This window comes from Pyxicephalus adspersus, chromosome 3 (genome assembly GCF_032062135.1).
Source record: "Pyxicephalus adspersus chromosome 3, UCB_Pads_2.0, whole genome shotgun sequence".
NCBI lineage: Eukaryota > Metazoa > Chordata > Amphibia > Anura > Pyxicephalidae > Pyxicephalus > Pyxicephalus adspersus.
In genome coordinates this window covers 118,235,326-118,258,152 of record NC_092860.1, presented here as the reverse complement: position 1 = coordinate 118,258,152, position 22,827 = coordinate 118,235,326, and the positions used below count along the sequence as shown (strand labels likewise).

General features: G+C 35.8%; 1 protein-coding gene across 1 annotated transcript in view; it reads left to right on the top strand.

Moving 5' to 3' along the window:
- LOC140327013 (EF-hand calcium-binding domain-containing protein 6-like) overlaps window positions 1–22,827 on the top strand; it is a 47,609-nt gene that overhangs the window by 21,120 nt on the left and 3,662 nt on the right. The window contains exons 12-18 of the mRNA XM_072406136.1: window positions 816–881; window positions 6,016–6,126; window positions 18,677–18,770; window positions 20,086–20,210; window positions 20,312–20,555; window positions 20,950–21,122; window positions 21,695–21,857. Coding sequence (XP_072262237.1) covers window positions 816–881; window positions 6,016–6,126; window positions 18,677–18,770; window positions 20,086–20,210; window positions 20,312–20,555; window positions 20,950–21,122; window positions 21,695–21,857 — 976 coding nt within the window. The remainder of the gene's footprint in view (window positions 1–815; window positions 882–6,015; window positions 6,127–18,676; window positions 18,771–20,085; window positions 20,211–20,311; window positions 20,556–20,949; window positions 21,123–21,694; window positions 21,858–22,827) is intronic.

Here is a 22,827-nt window from a genome sequence, read left to right as displayed (position 1 = left end):
AAGCGGTAGAATCTTCGATGCGGTCGAATTTCGATGCCAAGCATGTGCACACCTACAGAGACTTACATTGACTTCTACCTTTAGCTGCCACATGCTCAGTTTCCAATGTTGTTAGCCCGTGCCAAGCGTGTGATTGCAATATTTGGCAGCACTTATTCGTGTGAGCAGCTGTTTTCCAAGATTTAGTTTTGTAAGAACAACCTGCGCTCTCAGCTCACTGACAATCACCTTAATGACATTCTGTTGTTGTTGTTTATAAATAAAAAACCTTTCCTTGGACGCCTTGTTTCTTCTGGCCTAGTGTGCCTTCTTGACCTCCTGAAATGGCCTAGTAGTCCAAAAAGTTTGCCAACCTCTGCCTTATATGATTATAAAGTATACAGAGGTGGTGCTGTAACATCCAGTGATACCAGGTTGACATCCTGATATTATGTCAGGGAGCTCTCGATGTTGGAGTACCTCAAAATATATAGGATGTCTTCACGCATAAATGAAGGCTCCAACCATGAATAAATAAAAATGTTTTCCTAACCATCATTATAATAGTTTATCTCAATAGTTTATTAGGTTTTCAGTTGTAGTGTTCTTCGCTAGTAAAAAAATCATTCTCAAATAGATGAGAAGACTTTTTACCTCATACAAGCAAAACAAGTTACTTTATTTTGTGTGTTATCATTTAAAATAATATAGCTAATAAAGTAAAAGCAGGTATATAAATCTATCATAAAGTGCTAAAAACAGAAAGCTGAATTTTGAAATCATTTCTGTATATATTTTACTAAATATCCGGCACATTGTTTGTCTTTTTTCTCCAGAAAAATTGATAAATACAACAGAAATGTGATCAGTCAGCAGGAATTTCGAGCTGCAATAGAAAGCCGGTAGGTACATTGAGATTTAATGTTACAAATATAATTAGTTTATAATTCAGATTGTATCTCCCTCTGTATTCTGTGAGTAAATGGTGTTATATTTGTGCCTATTTTATATTTTTTTCCAATTAATATCTGGCACAAAAGACTACAAAGTAATTTACTAAAATAGAGTACTTAAGCTACGTACCCACGTCCAATGCTTCTTATGCGATAATCGGCTCAGGGCCGATATTGGACTAGAATCTGGCGTGTGTACAGCGCCTGTTGTCCATCATCCGAGCGACTGTCCTGGCGGATCCACAGACGATGGACGGCAAACAATCGTAATGTAAGTGAAGGGGGAGAGAGAGCAGCGGGGTGCAGCTCTGTCGTTCTCCCCCCTCCATAGAGCAGAACGGTGCAGTATGTACAGCATTCGTTCATGCATCGTGCATTCCTTAGTCGATGGAAAGGATCATGAAAGATCCTTTCCAACAACAAATATTGCACGTGTGTACCCAGCTTTAGCAATGTGTATGTTGACTTAGGTTTGTGAATAAAGAAAATTTGTATTCACTTTATTGTTCCAATCACATGCAAGCATAAATCTTTTGTTTCCTGCATCTCTGTTTAATCTGAATACCCAATTTTGTGCAGTTGCTTTTAAACAATTGGTTAATTGAATTTAAAGTTTATATAACTTTTGAGTACATAATCATATCCTCTTTAGTAAATCAGCCCAACACTTTACTAGGTGAGCAGCCTCTATTCTGTAGTGGATCAGCTTCATTGTTTGAAAGGTGTTGAATGTAATTGTATGTCCAAATGAAAATGCTTTTCTGCTTCCGCAAAACAATATAATTCCTCCCATGTAATAATTATTGGTACCATTACTGCAGGATTTGTCGTGGTATTACTCACTTATAAATGACCACCAATAGGTGAGCATCCTGCAGGCTGGTGTGTGGGAATTGTTAATGATGCTTTTCAAGAATCATAACATTTTGGCTAAGCTTAAAGCTACGTACACAAGCTGGATTATTGTCGCCCAGGACAATCACAACCATTTATCTCGGGCAATAACAATCTAATGTGTGTACAGTGGTCTCCCAATGTCATTGATCAGTCCATCCTGGTGGATCAATGAACAACTGAACGGGGACAACTGCTGTACTTTTCTGTAAAGGAGAGTGCAGCGGGTTGACATTCGCTTGTCCTCCCCTGTCCCTTACCCAAAAAGTAGAACAGCATTATATGTACAATGCGTATTCATTCTTCAGTCAGCAATTACGAAAGATCATCCCCAATGACAGAAATCTGCCATCTTTACAGAGCTTTAAACACAGGCCTGATTTAATAATCAGTAACTTGATTTTGAATGCAGTGTGTTAAGATTGTGTACTTCCAAACATAAGTAAGATCTTTTTGATTTGCCCTGCACGTGATAAAATAATTATTTACTCTTCATTTTATATCTCATATAACACAGTAACATCACATCACATAACATCACATAGCTGAAGAGAGATTTTGCATAGACGTTGCATAGATTAATAATCAATGTAATGTAATAGCTAGGAGTAACATAATGGAGGAGGTGAGGTAACTTTAGCTGACAACAAGGATGCAGAAAAGAAAAACAATTATTGTTTCACTGAATATATATAGATTTGTTTACCTGCATAAATAAACAGATTTATCTGATTGACAGCACTTTTTAAAAACATATATAACAACATAAACCACATATACCATAAACCAGAAATCTGAGATGTCTCATTGAGAAAGTCTGGTTTTCTGGATTGGGATATCTTTAACTAAGAAAAGTAAGGTATTGATGGCAATTCAGCTTTATTGCTGCAAGCTCTTTGCATTAAGCAGCAAGACCTTCTGTAACCAGGAAGGATTAGGAGGTTTAATGCAGAACTGGCAGTGCATTAGTGTCTATTGTAGGAATGGGATTCTGGGTACATGTCATCTTCCACTGGGTATCTTATAAGAGTCATATGTCCACATAACAAAGATATTTCTGTGCATTTCCACCCCCCATCATCTTCCCCCGCTGCTCCTCTGCCTTCCTCTTCACTGTCTCACAACCTCAGTCGCCCGGCTTCCCACTATTGTGTCCTAATCCTGCCATTGTCTCAATATTCCATCACTGTCTCCCATTCAGCTCCCATGCATAACAGCTATTGTTACATTGCGGATAACTGGCATAAAAATGAAACGTTTATAAGGATGCTTAGGTCATTCAAAAAATAAAAGCCAATGATATGTTAAGAACGTGTCTGACTGGTTTTGTAATTCAGCTGTCCCATGCCACCAGTGTACTGGAACACCTTGGTGACCCATAGACAATAGGGATAATGCCTGTGGGAGAATGACACTTTTCCTAACTCACAGATTCATCCAGTGGTCAGGCATTTGTCTTTGTAATTGGTCTACATATTCTTGGCACCTGCTGTCTGCCTGTGACAACATAATATATTATATACATTTACACATAAAAATATATAACATAAATTTAATATGTTATTGTAAAGTTATTGCAGCTGACTGTAGAAATATTTGCCCTGTCTCCCATCTGTAAATTATGAAGTCACAATGGTGGACTAAATGGCATATACCAAACCGTCGGAGCACTATTGCCACCTTATTAAGGTCTTCTATACATGGTCACATTCTAGAACATGTATTCTATAGTTTCGTGTACAGCCAAGAATCTTTGAATTAGAGATTCTGAGCTGCCCAATGAATATAAAAATTATCAAATATTTTTATATATATATATATATTTATTTATTTAACATCAGCTTTTAGTGTTTGGAACTCACTTGTGTGCCAAAATACCCATATGCAATACAGAAAGCTTCTTTGCACTCCCAGACACATAGGAAAGAAGACCAAGAAAAAATGACCTCATTCTATATGTATTCTCAGTATAACAATTGTGTGCAAATGCAAGGCCCAAATCCAGAGGGTCCTTTCTTTGTAGTGCTGGCAAGGCTTTGGTCCTCTGTCAAGATTATGGAGCCCCTTTTAGGAAGGATTTCTCATATATAAGGGGTTAGAGTTAGGTTATGAGTTTGGGATATGTGCAAATTTAGGATCAAGTGTTAGTCACTAAGGAGAGGTTTAGGGTAGAACTAAGTACATTTGCACCAATAAACCTGAAAGAGATTTTAATGTGCCTCCCCAAAGCAAGTGAGAAAAAGTCTCCCCAGTAGGGCCTAGACAGCCATAAAATGGTTAGTGGATCTAACTCTTCCCCACTCCACTGCTTTAATATATGGGTTATATATCCGTGCCTCAAAAAGCCTACTTTCCCTCTTCCTTTCCTTATCTTTCATTGAAAGCAGATCAGAGTGGAAATAATTATTGACAGGCTTATACAGGTCTGTACCTTACTCCAAAATTCAGCAGGCTTTCTCCATACTACCTATCCCCTGGTGCCGATCTCCTTCACTGGTTGTGTGGCAACCAACATGCCAGGATCATCTTATGAGATGTACGATGTACATTAAAACCTGGGAGCACTTCATCTGCTAAGGGAATGAAGTACAAGGTAGGTATTTATCCATATAAAATCCCTTATAAAAAACGTTCAATATTTACAGTGAGGGTGTATTTATTTTTCTGAATGCTTATATTGGGGTATGGCCCTTTGCACATGGTGCTACCTATTGTGCTGTCTTTTATTTAATATGTAGGTAAAAAATTATGAGATGATCTGTTCCAGTCCTCTATCATATAAAAGATAGAAGGAATATAAAAATGGAAAGAGTCTACAAAAAAGTTCTGAGTGCAAATCATTTTTCATTATAACATAATAAAAGAATAATAAAATATTATCTTGTGTATATATATATATATATATATATATATATTATTTCTTTGATACATATGCTACAAGCATGTTGTAGTTTATGACTCAATATATAGGTCTCTATTCATTTAGATCTTGAGGGAAAAATATTAACTTAAATACATATAATAAAAGTTTTTGAATCTATCATAAAAAGGCTGTGCTTGTCAAATAACCTCCTTTAATGTGGCTGTGTTTCTTTAGATAACTGTGCATTTACCTATTCATCATCTTCAATGTTTTAGACCTGTGGGTTTGCAGGATTTCACTAGTTCTCATTTCATACATTTAGAACTCTAAAGGTTAATGCATCTAACCTTTAAAAAGCTGTGTGTGCTTCCATAATTGTATTAAGTATATTACCATATTTTATTGTGCCGGGATATATACCATGTATGTACAAGACTGAATTAAGTGAAATGCCTTTTACATGCTAATGAGCCTTTACCACTGTGATATACATAACTTTACAGAACCTTTAAGGAACTGGGCAATTTTTGTCCTGAGAAAGACATTTATGTCTAAAGCCATGACAGGGAATCCTTCTGTAGTTTTACAAAGGTCTATTTTATTTACATAAATCTGTCAAAGTGATGAACAGTCTGCAAAATGAGTTGAATAGTTACTTGTGGCATAGTATTCTTTGCCCTTGCCACAAGGAAAGAAACTTACCGCAATTCCCATCCCCTCTACAACCTTCTTCCCCTAAAAGTCAGCTGTTCATTATCACCGTCTGCACATAATGAATGAAGCCTTGTTCATCATTATTTTCTTAAGTCACCCTGATTTCTGCCTGTGTTTTGGGGATTATGCTTAAATTGTGCTCCAGGGATGAAAACACTTTGTTGCCATTGAACAAATACTGGCACTTTCCAGATATTTCTCTTAAGAGCGCTCCCAATGCACTTTCCAAATTCAATCTGTGTTTCTTATGAAAAGCAATGTTTTTGTAAATTTTCTTTGAGGCCAACTGGGACTACTGAAAAGCGCCTTTGCAGTGTTAGCTTGTTTAAGCAATACAGTGTTTTAGCCTAATGAATACAGTCTTACAGAGGACAATCCGACATGGCTTTCTATGCTGGTATCCCGTTTACTGGCCAGGCCCCGTGTGCGGGTGCTGAGCCTGAAATTCTTTCACTGCTGAAAAACATGATTAACCTCTGATATTCACATGGGCATTCTTGATGGCGAGGGGCAGAGTGGTGACAGAGTAATGGCAGCCATATGCTTGTGTTATTGTGGGTGCCTGAGAGGCAAACAAATTTCTTGATTGACTGGTACTAACCTCTGTTTCAGGTTTGGTGTAGAGATTACTGATGAAGACTTTGAGCAGCTACTTGACAGAGCCCCTCTTGACGAAGATGGAAATGTCAAATACCCGCACTTCATGGCGATGTTTGATTCTCGGTAAACAACACGTTTTGGAGCATTATTTACATACAGTGTGTGTTTCGAATATGCTTGTCACTGTTAGATAATTATATATATATATATATATATATATATATATATATATATATATATACATTTTCACACACATATTTACACACATCTCAGATGTTAATTGTAGCATTATATGCCACATAAGATAAAACTAGGGGCCTATTTTTTGAATAGACCATATTTTTTGCCATATCATTGTCTGCTCCTTATAAAGAGTAGTCTATATACCCAGTCATGCTGATTTTCAGGTAAGTGTTTTTGAAAAGTTTATTACAATTTCAGCATATTTTCACACACTATGCCATATTTTTAAGTTGTTTAAATATTATTTTGATTTTTGTTTTTTAATTATCTATTAGTGTCATTTTGTTTTAAGATTTCATCTATAATCAAAATATTATTTTGGGTATTTTAAAAGATAATATAAAAAATGCAGTTGTTAAAAAAAGTACTTTTTTTAAAGTGCTTATTTTTTTGCATATTGATTTTTTATGGTCTGCAAAATCAGGTTGGGACAGTGTTCGGTATTTGACTATAAACATTGAGCTAAAAAGGATATCTCTCCAATGTGTGCTTCCATAGTAATAAACACTAGTACTAGAGGCAAGGAATAGTGGAGAACACCTGCAAATCAGTGTTATGAGGTCTGTTTGATCACTTTTCGTTATAACAACTTTCACTTTAAATGCAGAACATTTATTTATGCTTAACTGTAATGCATTTATTGGCACTGTAAAATGCAATGCAGTACAAAAATGAAAGGGGTACACTAATTATGATAGCTCCACTACTTCACGTTCAGCATGTATCATTATTATTTGGGTGCACATCTTGAAATAAGATGAGTTAAACTATAATTGTTTGAATCATTGTCACCAATGTGTATTTGTCAATCACTTTTATAGTATGTGGAGCTCAAATAAGTATACCTGAAAATCCCAATCTAATACATTTAGCCTAAACCTAACCCCTAAATCTCTTCCAAAACCTTTGACCCTAAATTTGAACTTAAACCTAACTTTCAACCTAACCTCAACTCTAAATCTCTATCCAACCCCTGACCCTAATTCTTTTCATAACCCCCAATGCTGAATCTTATTTAAATCCTCACCCAAAGCCTAACATCTAACCCTAAGTTTTAGCTTATCCCCATCAGCAGCCCCTTACTCCCCTAAATTAAGCCCTGAAGCTCAACTCCAGGCAAATAATAAAAACTTTATTGCATACAATTAAGTATATATTAAAGAAAACCATTACATTCACTTTAATAACAACAAAAAAAGAATGTGATTAGTTTGTAGCTACTTGGTATTCCCTGTACTGGAGAATTAAGATCCTTGTAGATAAAACAGAGAGAACTGTATCATTGATGTAGGCTTCTGTATGACACAAATATCCCTGCCATATGATATGCTGTTTAATTTTATGTTTTTCATCCATTATTAGGTTTTTTTGGTGCTTGTGTCTCGTTGATTATTTCTTGTCCTGGAGGTTCAGTATGAATTTAGAAGCAATCTGTCTTAAGTGAGAGGAAATCAAAACTCTTATAGAGTTTTCACAATAATAAGTGTTTCCATTGGATGGTATTCTCACACTTCACTCTCAAAATGTTTTGATTTTTTCCTTTCTATCTCAGAGACAAGCATTCCTTTTCACACCTATGTATGATGCACGTGTGATGTTTTATACCTCATGCAGGTTTCTCTACCTGTGCTCATTCATTATTTATCAGGTACTAAAGCATCAGTGCTACTTTATATCCACAATGCACAGCAACAGAACAAATCTGTATTTACAGTTATTTTTGGTGTTTTGGTGTAGCAAAGTGTCAGCTAAGTTGTTACCCCAGAACACATGAACAAATAATGAACTACATAACATACACACATAGGTGTCAACCTGCCAATAACAACTGTATTTACTATGCAGGAAAGCAAGGTCTTCTGCCTGTGTTATGAGATGGATGCATGCATGAAATGTTTTTCTTAAAAACTTTTTCTTAAAAATTTTTGTATTACAGTATGTTTTGAATGACCCCCTCTTTGGTGCTGACTGATCACTAAAGGTATTTACCTGTTTCGATAGAGTAAATACATATTTCTCCCACCATAATTAATGATTTTTCCTACTGCCTTATAAGTGCTGCAGTGGTGTGGGAACTGGTAGGAAAAACCCCAACTTGTTTGCTTTTGTATGAAACTAGTAAGGGTTAAAGCACTTGTCGAGTTTATATTATAATCTGCGTTCCACTTCTTATCTTAAAGAATACAGGATAAGGGGAAACTGTGGATTTAGGACCTTGTTCCCATTATGTGCAGTGCAGCGTGTTGTAGTGCTGTTCGCTGCACTTTACATAGTGTTCAATACACAAGAACATCAGAAATTACATAGAGAGCAAAATCTGATGTTCCCATCAACTTACTGCTGCACCAATTTCTTTCTATTTTTGTATGCTGCCCTATTCAGTGTAATTAATGGGGTTGCCATTGAAACCAACAGCCATGCAGGTAACTGTGCTTTGCTATAGGTTGTGATATAATGCACAGAACCCCATTTTCTTAAAATTGGTCCTACTCTTAAGCCGGTTACACATTTGCAATTATGGTCGTTGGAAGGGATCTTTCACTATCCTTTCCAACGACTAAGCACTGCACAATGCATGAACGAGTACTGTACATACAGCACCGTTCTGCTCTATGGAAAGGGAAAGGGGGAAAACAACCGAGCGGCACCCTGCTGCGCTCTCCCTCCTTTCACTTGCATCACTTTTATCGTCCATGGATCTGCCAGGGCGGTCGTTCAGACGATGAACGATGTGGGCTGTACACACTTCAGATTCTCTTAAGATTATGGCCCTGAGCCGATTATCGGGCGAGAGCCATTGGAAGTGTGTACGTAGCTTTATTTTTGGAAGATTTCTGCTTGCTTACTTTATTCTGAAGGACAGCGAAATCTGCAGAGACCACATCAAAAAAGGACAGATTGAGGTCCTCCCCTCTCCATACTGTATCCAAAATAAAAGGTTTTCGCTAGAATTAAAGTATTATTGCAACCTCTTTCCTCAATTGGCTCTGGTAATCATTGTTTCTGATTATTTATTTATTTTTTTTATTACAAAAGTTACATGATTTTATAATTTATTTTTTACATCCAACCATACAGTATACCCAAAATATGTGTGTTCAGTATATAGGAAGAGGAGCTGTGTTCTCATCATATTAGAATAACCATAGCGCTGCAGGGGTTGCAGTGTAGACCACCCACATTAAACCTTTGAAAATCTCTGGTGAACAATAGAAAAATATTACTTATAAAAACAGAAAATGCAGAGAATAATCCAATGCATATACAGTATGTAGTGAAGGTAAATATTTGCTTGTTTATGTGCAACTATGAAAAATGTTGTAATTAAATATAATAAACCTAATAAAACAAAGTTGCAGGCAAACCTTAAAAACGCTATTTAATCCGCCAATATGTTAAGGTGATAACACTTTTTCTGTCTCTACATTATACTTCTACTTTTTTACCCTGCCAGGTGGACCTCCATTGGAGAGTGCAAGTGTGTATTTGATCATGCAGGCATGTTGCACTGTAATCATAATTGCATCAGTAAACCCACCCTAAAAAATGTAATGCATGCATCACTTAAGTTCATGAAGAATATGTTGGCTTTTAGCATCTTGCATAATGCAAGTTTCTATAGAAAGTTTTGTTTTACTTGACAACTAAAGATATATTTCAGGAAATGTAACTGACGCAAACCCGTGTAAGCACAAGTGTTTTTCTAACTGTTGCTTGAGTTGAAGATCAACTTAATTGTCCTTGTCAAATCCGCCCAATATGTCTTTACCCATGTTCTAACGCCCCTTTCCATGTAGTATATTTACTCTTTTTAGAAAGGAGAATAGAAGTAAAATGTTGACATAGGCTTTTCTCCGGTGATGGACAGCTAGTGTTTGAAGAGCAGCTGCAAGTTTTACTGAAAAAGAAACAAAAGGTAATTGGCCACATTTATTTGGAATTTTCAGGTATGCACATTAATTAAAAAAAATAGTTTTTGCTGCTGGATTTTTTAATTTACAGAACCCATAGCTGGAGGGAGAGACACATGATTTGTGGAGCAATTAAATCATCTTCTGCCAGACCTCCAGAAGTTAACCTTTGTGTGGTCCAGCTCTCAGATAGGCATCAATCCTGAAGATTGCCAGGGATGTGTTCTCTTCTAAATGACACAAGATGTGTGTGGGAACTTGCAGGAAGCAAATCCAGTCTTAGGTCCAGATTTTTGTTCTTTCTATACATAGAGGAGAAAAGTGACGCTATAGATGCAACTAAAGTTAGTCCTGCTCAAGCTTGGCAAGGACAATAGAACAGTGTTGTTTGTGGGATGCATCCCCGACTTATATATTCTTCCCATGTCAGTATAATCACTACTGGGAGGTAGCTCGATTAAGGATTACCATATCATTAATAGTATCCATGACTTTTGTTCAAAGGCTACTTGTGTAATGTTGCCTTGTGTATGAAGCACTTTAATCCTCTCAGCCGCAGCTGTAGAAAGGGGTCTTCCTTAGAGCTGCCCACACTGACTTTCCCTGTCCCCTTGGATCAGTTCTAAAAAACAGACAGAAACAACCGTCAACTGAAAGATAGGAAAAAAGAAACAATCGTTCTACATTTCCACATTCATCCCCTGGCTTCAATCCCTGCCAATGTTTTCCATTCTTCTCCTTTTTCTCTAATAGCCAGATCACCACTCGGATGGTGGCCAGATTAGGCAAAAAACAATGCCATTTTAAATGTAAAGTTTGCATCTCATTTATATTTATTCTTCTTTTTTTCTTTACATTGCATGAAAAGAAACACCCATGTGCACACCCATGCAATTGTATCTTCTAAGATACTTTAGCAATGTCACACTGCTTCTGTGCTGAGGATGAAGGCACATTTTGGTTCACCTGTGTCATCCTTGTAGTCATACAAACTAAAACAAGACATCTACTGTTTACCTCTATATTCGAGTAACCTTATGTGGGTACATGTATGGTGGCATTCAGCATATCAATCTCTTTTTTATTTCATATTTTGAATTTCTTCACAAGAACATGCAGACAAAGCTTTCAAGCAAAAAGGAAGTTACAGGGGCTAGGACAAATCATAGATCACTGCCAGAGGTCCTTACAAAGAGGTTTTGTGGTAGGTGTAGGTGTGCCCTTTAAAGCAGAGGCACACCTACCCTCCCTCGCTCCTTCAGCAGTGCTGACATCTTCACCGGTCCTTTTTCAGGTCCAGAATCTTTAACCATCTTGAATGGCCAGACCAGAATGATGTCATTCCTGTACATGTGTACATGAGTTCATTTATTCTGACAATGAGGTATGCCAAGAATGTACACTGAGTTGCGCATGCACAGCTTGTTGTACATTCTACAGAAGACTGCAGGTACAGAACAGGCAGGTAAGTTTCTTTTATTGCAGAAAAGACATAGAGTGTCTGTTCTTCAATAAAGGGCCTGTCCACTCCCATTCTTTTTTTACTTAATTCCATTATTTTTGGCCTACTTAAAGCAGGGCTAAACTAAAAATAAAAAAATTACACTTACATATAATCCCACAGGTCCCTCGATGGCGATTGTCCTTCCCACGATCCAGTCCCGCGTGGTCCTGGAAGTCCTCTTTGTCCTGGCACAGAGCAAGTGCCGACAGGGTTGTCTACCCTTCTATGTAAAGTAAAAATTGAGTTTAGGTCTGCTTTAAAATGCAATCAAAACCACTTGTCTATCTAAGGCTACCTTGTCCATAGTATGACAATACAATTCAAAAAATGTTGTCATCCTAAAAATGTGATAGAAATCAACAGATCTACTTGTAGATTTAATAGGTAATAACTATAACTAACTATATTACAGGAGGACAGCAGAGAGAGCTAACCAGTTTGCTAAAGATCTTTTACACCAAAAATCTGTCCATTACCAATAACAATAATTCCTGCCACAAACATTGATCATTCACACATCATTCACCCATAGGGCTTATTTTAAAGTAGTTATTTACAGGCAGGTAGTTATTTTAAAAAATCAGACAGTCGTTTTAGGTGAGGAGTTAGTCCACCATGATCTACCATGATACTCACAATAAAGTGCCACTTTTGTGCCCAAATTTTTTTCTCTCATTTGCGAAGAGACAGGTCAAGTCCTCCATTTCAGCATGTTTCATAACTCAAACAAGTGCTTGCTGTCGCCAACTAGAAGTTTAACTTCTATGATATTCATGAGTAATTCTCAGCATATAGAACGGTGTTTCTCAGCCAGGGTTCCTCCAGAGGTTGGTAAGGATTCCTTGCAATGAGAGTTTGTGCCTCTCGGGTCAGTTTATTAGATACCAATGATCTTTTTGGGTATTTGTAAGGGTAGTATCCTTAACAATGGTCAGTGGTGTAAAAAGAAATTCTTTCCACTGACCACCAAGCTTATGTATTGTGAGCTGTGGATATAGTAATTATAGCAGTGGTTCCTTTAAAACCTGAAAGTTATTTCAAGGGGTTCCTCCATGTTAAAAAGTTCAAGAAACACTAATCTAGACGATCACTTGTAGTGGTAGGCCCTTTTATTTTCACCTAAATAACCAAAAGGCAATTGCAAGACATAGCAAACAAAATCTCCCTTGCAGGCCAAAGCATTAGATTCTGTCTAGATGACAATTTCTGTAATTATTTGTTCAGCGTCATAGGTGGAAGCTTAAAAAATACCTTAGAAAAAGGCATATGAAACTGGACAGTAATAAAGGCATCTTATAACAGCAGTGAGAACTTAGAGGGAGATCTACCAGGCAATACAATTTTTACATTTGTATTTGGTTAAAATGCTATTTCAGGTAATATGACACCAGAAAAACTGTGTGTGCTTGACTGTCATGCTACTATAAAACACTACTAAAATCAATCATACACTTAAAATATGCAGATTAGTTATTGTAACTTTATGGGCTGCATGTTTTTTCAATGATTTAAAAAGTATTAAAGTAAGGGAAGTTGTGTGATAGTCAGGCAACTAGCATTTTAAAAAATGGTCTGGTCATTAGCAATAGCAGACTTTTTCCACTTTTAGATTTCCTGTACTGACTGTGATAAGCCTCCTTTTACTGCACTCAGTTACATGCAATAAGTAATGGAAGGTTTTTGTACCCACCCCATTTCCTCATCCAATCATCATCCAAGAATTCCATTGTGCTGATACAGAGTGTGAAAGGCAGTGCTGTGAGCTGAAAAATGCCCACTGCTTGTCGATGTTTACTATTCTGTTGCCATTGTGTGTAATTTATACTGACTTCTGATAAACTTAGAAATAGTGGATTCACAAATAAGTTCAGTGACTTATTATACTACAGGGTTGTACCTTTATGAAACAACACACAATACAAAAGAGATGAGGTCTGTGATGTATTGTGCTGTCAGCAATGGCAGATGAGAACTGATAACAAAGGTTAATGAGAAACTATTTAGAAGACTACCTCAGCATAGGAGGGGAGAGGTATGGAGCAAGTTTTAGATTTGTTAAGAATTCATAACACAAGAGAAAAGTTGTTCTGATTTCAGTGAACAGAAGAGCTTAAACGTTGCTTGCACAGTATAATGTACAGCATGGCTGCAATGTAGCCATGTATGACACTAGAGGTGAGCAGAGTACTGTACTGAGCTGTAAGGACAGTAGAAGTATTGTTCCTATTTTCCCGACACTAATCACCTTCCTCTGATCACAGAGAGTGTAAAAGTTATCAAACTCCTCTTCCTGGCTCCTGAGAAAAGATATTTTACAGCCCCTGTGATGACCTTGGACAAGGTCAAAGTAACTAAAAACGTTACAAGGGACACTACACAGAGGAGTATAGGAAGTTTTGAGGATATTTTTATGTGCTAACTAGAGTTCAGCTGTACGTTGAAAACTTTGCGTTCAACTTCAGTCCCGTTAGGTCTCTAAACACAAAAAGTCTACAAATTTTGAGCAGATACTCAGTTTTTTGTAATTTGTAAAAGCTGAGCAGCCTGTCTGTACAAAAATCTTTTGTCAATCTTTGGCTGAAACAATCACTAAAGACCATTTCTGATCACACAAAGTGAGTATCTGTACAAGGCTTCACATAAATCCAACCTCTAGTAACCAAGTGGCAGATGTGCCAGTTTTGAAAGATGTTTTTGTTGTTCTCAGTAGATGTAAATGTTTTGTAATTCCTTAAAAGAAGGTAATATGCTAAATATGTTATTTAGTAAAGTTAACTTCCTTGCTTCCAAACCTACTGTGTTTGTCCTCATTTCATCCTCTCAGGACTGGTACTTTAAACTAGACTGGTAATGAAATCTTCATATACCTGATAGAAACCGGACCGGTCTGATTTAATAAAGTTGTACACACATATGATATGTAGATTTAAGCTCTAACAGCAGTCCTAATTCCCATTATACTGGAGAAAGTCACATTTTTGTTTGAATCCACTTTGGATATCACTTTGCATATGAGTTCAGATACACAAGTGTACATTTCCGCATCAAACCACAAGAACCATAAGTAAATTTAGTGTATGTACATTGTAGCCTTTATATCCGTATACGTGCTTTTTGTGAGTTCATAGAAAACATTTTAAAAAATTGGTTTGTCCACCATTGTTTAATGCTCCATGGTAGGCACATGAGTCTGAAAGGGTAAGTTCCTATATTTTGTTGTAAATACTCCATATTATAGAACAGTAGGTAACAATCAGCATAGTATGGCAATGTTTATAGGCAGCAGATGAAGAATGGGGCTTTTTCCCTGTATTGGTATAGGCTTTATATATTTCCTCATCAGCAGCAGAAAAACAATCTCATATAATTTTATTTATGCAATGTTACAGCAGACAGGAGACAGTTTAGGAATAGGAAAATTAAGAAATGTTCCATGTAAAAGAGTGGATACTACATAGGGCTCCATTAATAAAAATTGCCTTTGATGACGTACATTTATACAATCTAGGTAATTTTTTTTTTTGTAAAGGAGCAAATATTGGAGGGCTTTACATGTGTGTTGCATCAGTAACTATCATTGTCTACTGTTTTGTTGCTGTTATAAAATATTATTATAAACTTGTATAAGAGTACTTCATTTGATTTCTAGACTTTACACAGTTCATTTAACTGATGCAGAAACAAATTTTAAAAAATCAATGTATACCGGGTTATAGTGTTCATTAATGCACCAGGCAGCAATTTTTTAATTATTTTAGCCAACTAAAAAAATAATAATCCCACCTAGAACTTAACAATATTTCAACTCTGAGACATCTTACTTTGTAAGGAGACAATGTTATGTAATTTTTCTTGTATGTTATTACCACTAGTGTCCTAATTGGAACTTGTTAGAAAAAAAAACAAAAAGTGCAACATAAAGGGTTATTATTTCAAGAATATCATTATTATTAGTTACATGTTAATTTTTCATGAGCTTATATGTAATAAGTTTTAAAATAAAAAAAACTAAAGCCTTTATAAGTAGCATAAAATGTGGATGTTGATAAGCAGTATGTCTTTGTTGAATAGAAGGACAAAGCTCTGTGAGGAAATCATCTGGGTATCACTTTCAGGCTCATCCTGTGTCCTGTTGAGTTCTTGTGTTGATTGTCCTCCGGGGTCACTGTCTACATGGAATCCCCACTGAGATCTGTTTTAGGTCAACATCACAATGCTCATTCTCTGAGCACGCACTGACAAAGTCATTCTATGCACACAAAACTTCATTGTATGAAAAAAGCTATACATCTATTTTAAAAAATACATATATATGTTTTCTAAAAAAAAAATGTTGAAAACTAGTCATTAAATTAAGGGTACAACAGACTAAAGCAATTTTTTTTGCATTATTCTTTAAAATAAATATTTAAGAAAAGAATTATAAAAGCTAAAATGGCTGACTTTTAAAGGTGTACCCTACGTAGCTTTATTACATAGCCAATCATCGACTTGAAACATATTTATAGCTAGTAAAGTAATAAAAGTCAGAATTACTTTCCTGCAAGTTTGTTACTGGGTAAAGACTTAGTAGGTGAGGAATCTATGATCAATCTGTAACCTTAAAATTGAGTCTGTAATGGCAGTTTACATATTTTTGTAATCCAGGTTTCACTTTAAGTTCATGCTGACCCCAGCTGTCCAAAATGATCAAATATGGCACATAGATATGCCACTTGACATTTAACATCACAGCTGCCTAATATCTGAGAAATCATTTGTCAGCCTATGTGCCATGGTAGGTAACCTGTACATTGGCACATTTAATCTAAAATAGCCAAATCTTATTAATAAGAGGGCCATGTATTTGTACATCAATGAGTTATAACAATCACTAATAATAACTTAGTATGATTACCCCAGTTGTACAACGCCATGACCTCTCAATTCAAAATTATCATTGTTTTCAAAATCTTTATTAGTTTTTGTAACATTATCTAATGAAGAAATCGAAGGACAATCTACAACCATCTATACCTTTCTATAAATGAAATCACATAGGGATTATTCTTGTATTGACATAAGCATTCACTTGCTAATTGGCTGGACATTGAACATCTAATACCCTAATGGCCTCTCCACCCAACAGTTTTTGCGCATTTATATACAAGTTTTTTTTTCTACTTGCAAAAGCTTCATAAATGTCAATGTTTTGATCGCCTTAAGGATAAGAATGAGTTAAATGGACCAACATGTTAGCCCTGGCTCTAAAACCAACTCCTTTCAGCTTTTCCTCAGCACCTGCAGGATATGCCTTCCCTCAGCACCTGCAGGATATTTGCACATACATAAATAAATAAATTAACAATGAATAAATAATTTTAGTCCCACCACCTTAAAGATTTGATCTTTTGGCACTGGCTGTGTGTTTGTCAATTCCTAATTCTTTTTGATACAGTCTTTAGATACTTGGTGTCTGTCAGGCAAATTTGGGGTATTGTTTTCGCTTGATTAGTTCTGTATGACCCAAGGTCACCCTCAAAATCCACATCACTCATCAGGACTTGGAAAGGCCTCCTTCCTTTTTAAAAGGGATGCAAAGTGCCAGCCATTCCTCCGGACAAAAGCCTGGGAGGTTTGCAGCATTTAGCCCTCTCAAGACGACCGTTTTGCTCAGTGAAGCAAAGATAAAACTCATTAGGGTATACATCTAGTTCTCTGGGACTCAGCATTTGGTTGTAGTTAAGAATCGTTCCACTGTACATGCTCATGGCACCTGATGTTACAATGCTGTTGGTGGTTGTGTAAATAAATATTGTCAAGAAAAGTCAAACATGAGTACAAAGCTGCTCACTAAGGTTAATACAACCAGTATTAATTGTGCAAAATAGACATTTTATGCCATGGTTATGAATATTTTCCAATACATTATTCCACAAATACACCATAGTCAACAATAACAAGTAACAGAGAGCATACAATTATCACTATATAGAACACTGTTAGTTTGAAGGGATAGGAACTGTTTTGCTAAAATATCATTGTAGCTGGATGAGACAGGATGATCAAAACAAGGAAAGGAAGCTGTCACCAATAAATGGAAGCAGAATAGAACAGTTCTGAGCAGGATCAGTAGGAAAATCTGTCAGATTTGGAAATTCCAAGTCAGAATTTATTGTAGTCAATGGCTATCAGTGATACACTACTGAAAGGTTTAGTATGGCTCAGTCTATCCGACTACCAGTTGCTGTCATTGTCTGCCAACCGGTTTGGATGAGCCACACTATTCCTGTCCATGACAGGTCAGCATAAAAAGTAAAAACAAACACTTATGTGTCAGATGGAAACTCATATTGCTCAAATTGTGCGTTCCAATCTGTGGTTGACCATCACTACTCACCAGTGAGAGATATATGTATGTGTGTGATTCAACTCACTGACTGTTCAAACCTTATATTCCAACTATAGGAGTTCTTTTTTAGTTTTTAAATATCAAGTAATATTTGCATTAAGGTTTTAGTGCCAAAAAATTGCAACAATTTATAGTGTTAATGCTACCACAGCTGAATGTAGGTAAGTATTCTACTACAGGAGTTACTTTAGTCTTAAAGATCAGCTTTGGTGTTACGTCAGTGGTCTGTTTTAGGGGTTTAATGTTTGGGTTAAAGAATAATTGTACCTTTGTACTAAAAGCATTTAAAATACAACTGGCATTAGAGTATTTCTCATGATATTATTAATAAAGAGTGCTAAACTTACATTTCTTTTTAATGGCTTTGTTGATGTCATTCTCCAGCGAGCGAAAGATCTGCCAATCAACAACTATATCACAACCAATTGTGAGTCAGGAATGCAAACCTGACAGAGGTTGTAAGCAGAGATTACGATCACATCTGTGTCTGTGTTAGAACGATTGGAATTTGGAATGTGAAAAAACTTGCAGTCTCAATAATAGTGAAAAATAAAACCTGGAATGTATCCTGGTGTTAATATGTTATAAACATGGCCTAATACCATGATATTCTTCTCCCTAAAGACGAGGCGTGCCAAGCCTCTTTGATGAACGGTCTGTAGGGATTTCTGCAATGGATGAAGAAAAGGAGCATGGACATGGAAGGACACCAGAACAAGTAACTATTTAAACATTTTTGGTTCTTATCTTTTATATTATGGTTCAAATACCCCCACTAGTGTTTGACGGGGGTTAATCTGAAAGCACCAGATACATATATAATCATTTTTGTAGAACATTTACTCTATATTTACTTATTGAAGTGAAGCTAAACTCAAAAGGTGCAGATATGACATGCTTTAGAAAACAGAGAACTGGTAATTGTTCCAAAGTCCAATGGAAACGTAACTAACATGTAACTTTTGTCTGGAATCTGTTCTTAAAAATAGTAGTATGATGATGAAATGTGATGATATGTGAGGGTGCTCCTGTGCCCAACTCCTCATAGATGTACACCAGTATAGTGAAATTTAACACACCTCTGCCTTCAGCTGTTAGTCTCAGGAGTTTTGTGGATGTTACTATTCATTGTGGCGAAAGATGAACTGCAGAGATAGCAAAGGCAATACTTGTGGGAAGTCCTTGAACACAGCTTCCAGAGTCAGCTATTTTATTTTTAATGGGAACTGTCAACAAATATAGCTGTTCCCAGAGAATTTTACATATTGCTATTTCTGACCTCCTACTGAAAATAGTACTTCTATATTTGTTTGTGGCTGTAACACATTTTGAGTATAATTTCTAAAATTTAAAGAAGCAGACATTTTATCCCTTGTAATAAAACATTTTACAAGTGACTAGAAATGCAAAGATGTCAAAGGCAAACTGTCACCCTATGATAAGTTCTCAATATATTGAGTGGATCAACTTAAAGTATAGTCAACAATTTTAACGAAAAAAAAAAAATGCTGAAACTTCACGCGAAGAGCAATGATGATGACCTGGCAGGATTGCACTACAGGGCAGGGTGCTAGCTCAGAATGTGGAAATGTATTGCAATGTATTATAACACATTCCATGTGGTGTAGCACAATTCACTGGATATGGTGCACTGGGTGCTATCCAGGGATATTCACTGCAGTAAGACAAATAGACAATGGCCCTTAGGGACAGCACAGTGATTTTTGGCAGGTTTTTTTCAGGACAAAATAGTTGGGCAGGCCTATTTCGACCTATTTCGACTTTGCTTTCTCCTGCTTCATAGGAAACAGTCTTTTAAAAAACTCTGCAGAGAGTTTGTTGTTGGTTTTTCCCAAGCTCTTAATTCAATTTATATGTAATCCAACAAATAGCCTTAAAATGTTCTCAGTAATCAGAAAGCAAGTTTCTAGGTAGGTCTGCAATGAAGGTAGCACAATTTTTGTAACTTTTTTTTAGAGGACAAAAGTTATAATTTCATTCTAAGTGTAAATTTATCTGGTTACTTTTTCAAGCTCTTCAAAATTATTAAGAGTCTCATTCATAAAAATTATGCAGCTGTTGAGAAAGCATTTGAGGACATGGATGAAATGAATTCAAGACGCCTCACTCAGGAGACCATGTACTTCCTATTAAAGAGGTATGTAAAGATCGGAAGCTAAGTGTTTTAGACTAAATAAAATTATGTGTGATCTTTAGAGAATATGGCCTTTACCTTGTTTTTGTTTTCTTTAAATAAAGTTTTGATATCCAACCTGGAGTTACTCGTGGAGAAATCCGCAAAATATGGAGCACCTTCATCACCAACCAAGACAAAACTTTGGACTACCTGGAATTTGTCAGACATTTTGGTTATTCACCCAAATCTGCATGTTATCCCAATGCCAAGATTAGCCCACCAAAGAAAGGAGATGGAGATTTTAACATTCGATCTAGAAAGCTGAACTGTGACTCTGACATTCTTATAGATAATGTCCGTGCAAAGGTATTGCTAATATTACTACAGTAAAGCTTTAGTTTTCAGGGAATAGATCTACTTCCACTAGTGGTAAATACCCTAACTGTAGGCAAGATACTTTAGTACTAAGATATTCATTTCTAAGCCAAACTGTCTTGTGGATGTTAATAAACCATTGTCAACTACAAAATGGTAGATACGGATGTTAAAAATGTATGTTGTTGTGTATGAAAAAGAAAGATGCCGTAACTGGGGACACTTTTAGCAGTGGAGTGTTAGTAGCCTATGTGAAAATTTCAATTAGCACACTAGTACTAAGTTACTGTTGAGTTGAGAGGGGGTTGGATTGTGATCTTTCCCAGTAATTGCTTACATCAGAAGTACATTGAGAAGGGTTTTAGTATTATTTGTTTTATTTTAGGTGGAGTACTTATGGGATGACCTACGTAAAGAATTTGAAGATCTTGATCCATACCACACTGGCTTTGTCAGCAAAGAAGAATTTAAAGACCTGTTAACTGAGCTATGTATACAACTAAATGAATATGAACGTGAAATGTTAGCAAAGAAATTTGAATCGAATGCCGATGGTCGGTAAGTTATTCCTAAATTTTGTATTATATTTAAATATTAAATTAATAAATAGTAGTGTCTGTGTTTCTGTACAAAAATATAAATATCAACGTTTGGTAATTCATTTTGATATTTATTGTATAGTGACAATCTACTTTTACTTGTACTTGATATAGAAAGGTGGTTGTTAAGAAGAAGCAGCAGTGTGACTTAAAATTAATTTTACATTTTATAAAAAATATATTTGTTGGTAAAACCCTGGTGACCACTTATACATGAAGATTACTATACTTTAATGCACTCACATTAACATGAAGATGAAGGTAAAAATGTAAAAAAAACTTTGCAGCTGTCTTTAATCCCTTTGGATCTACATGTTTGTTTGCAATTATTTCTGTACCTGAGCTATTCTTGTACCTGAGCTATCATACTAGACATGTTCATATTCATTTTTGCCATACTCTCATAAATAGTGACCAAATAATAAAATCACAGGTATAGACAATATATCTACACCAGAAGATAACCTTAAAAAAAAAAACAATTCTATTGATTCTTATGGATTAAGTTGATTTTTGTTTTCTTCACATAAGGGTATGCTACGTTGATTTTCTTCAACCTTTTGTGCCTCGCCGACAAGCTTTAAAAACTAAAACCAACATGGAAGCAGTTATGCAGAGTACACGGGAAGAGGATCAAACAGATGAAGGCCGACCCAATAGTCTGGGCACACTAACCTCAAAGATGCGTAAAAAGGTATGATTTTTCTATATATTACATATCTTCATATAATTACATTTTCTAGCTAGTTTTGGTTACATGGACAACTTTTTCCTATTTCACCCATCATATTTATAATGAAGTCATTTTTGCAATTTGTTTACTTATATTGAGAATTTATGATGATAATGAAGTGGTGTACTTCTCTGTCAAGTTGATAAAATAAAGTACACCAAGAATTGCCCTAAGAATATATGACCCCTAGCCCACTGCTAGTCATATTGTGAATTAGCAACATTACAGAAAAGGATTAAAACAGGTTTAATCCCTATAGATCCCAAGCAGAGAGCTATGAGCAGCTATACCATTGTAAATTCACATTCTTCAATTAGCATTTGAGTTCTTTCTTTGTCTTATTATTAGACTTCTTATATTACATTTCATTTGAACTCTCATTATTTCAATATGTAATGTAATAGTGACAGGATAAAGTTACCACAATAAGTAAAGGGACAACTTGCAATGAAAATGTAATGTCAGTGGTGTACACTAAATAGTCCATAGTGTAAAAGGTATTATTTTGTAAATTAAAGAATTGAAAAATATTCACTGCAAACATATTCATCCATTTCCTGGGAAGACATTGATGCAACCACTTGCCTTATTTAGCCATACGTGTATTCTGTTTGTAAAAGAAAAAAACATACTCGTGAAGCAAGTAAAAAAGCAAATATGTATGAAAGGTGAATACTTGTGTAACCAACAAAATCTGTGTTTTTATTTCATTGCCTTTTGTGTTTTTACCTTCAAAGTGTTGTGAAGTGTAAATCTAAAAGTAATAATTCTAGATTGTAACTATAAAATGTGGTAATGTTAAGGAAAACATGCAATAATTTTCAACTCTTGCTTAATTGTTGGACAAATGTCAGAATGTTGTTTTTTCATTTAGCATATGTAGGCAAACATATAAATTTATGTCTGAGACATATATAACTACTGATTAACA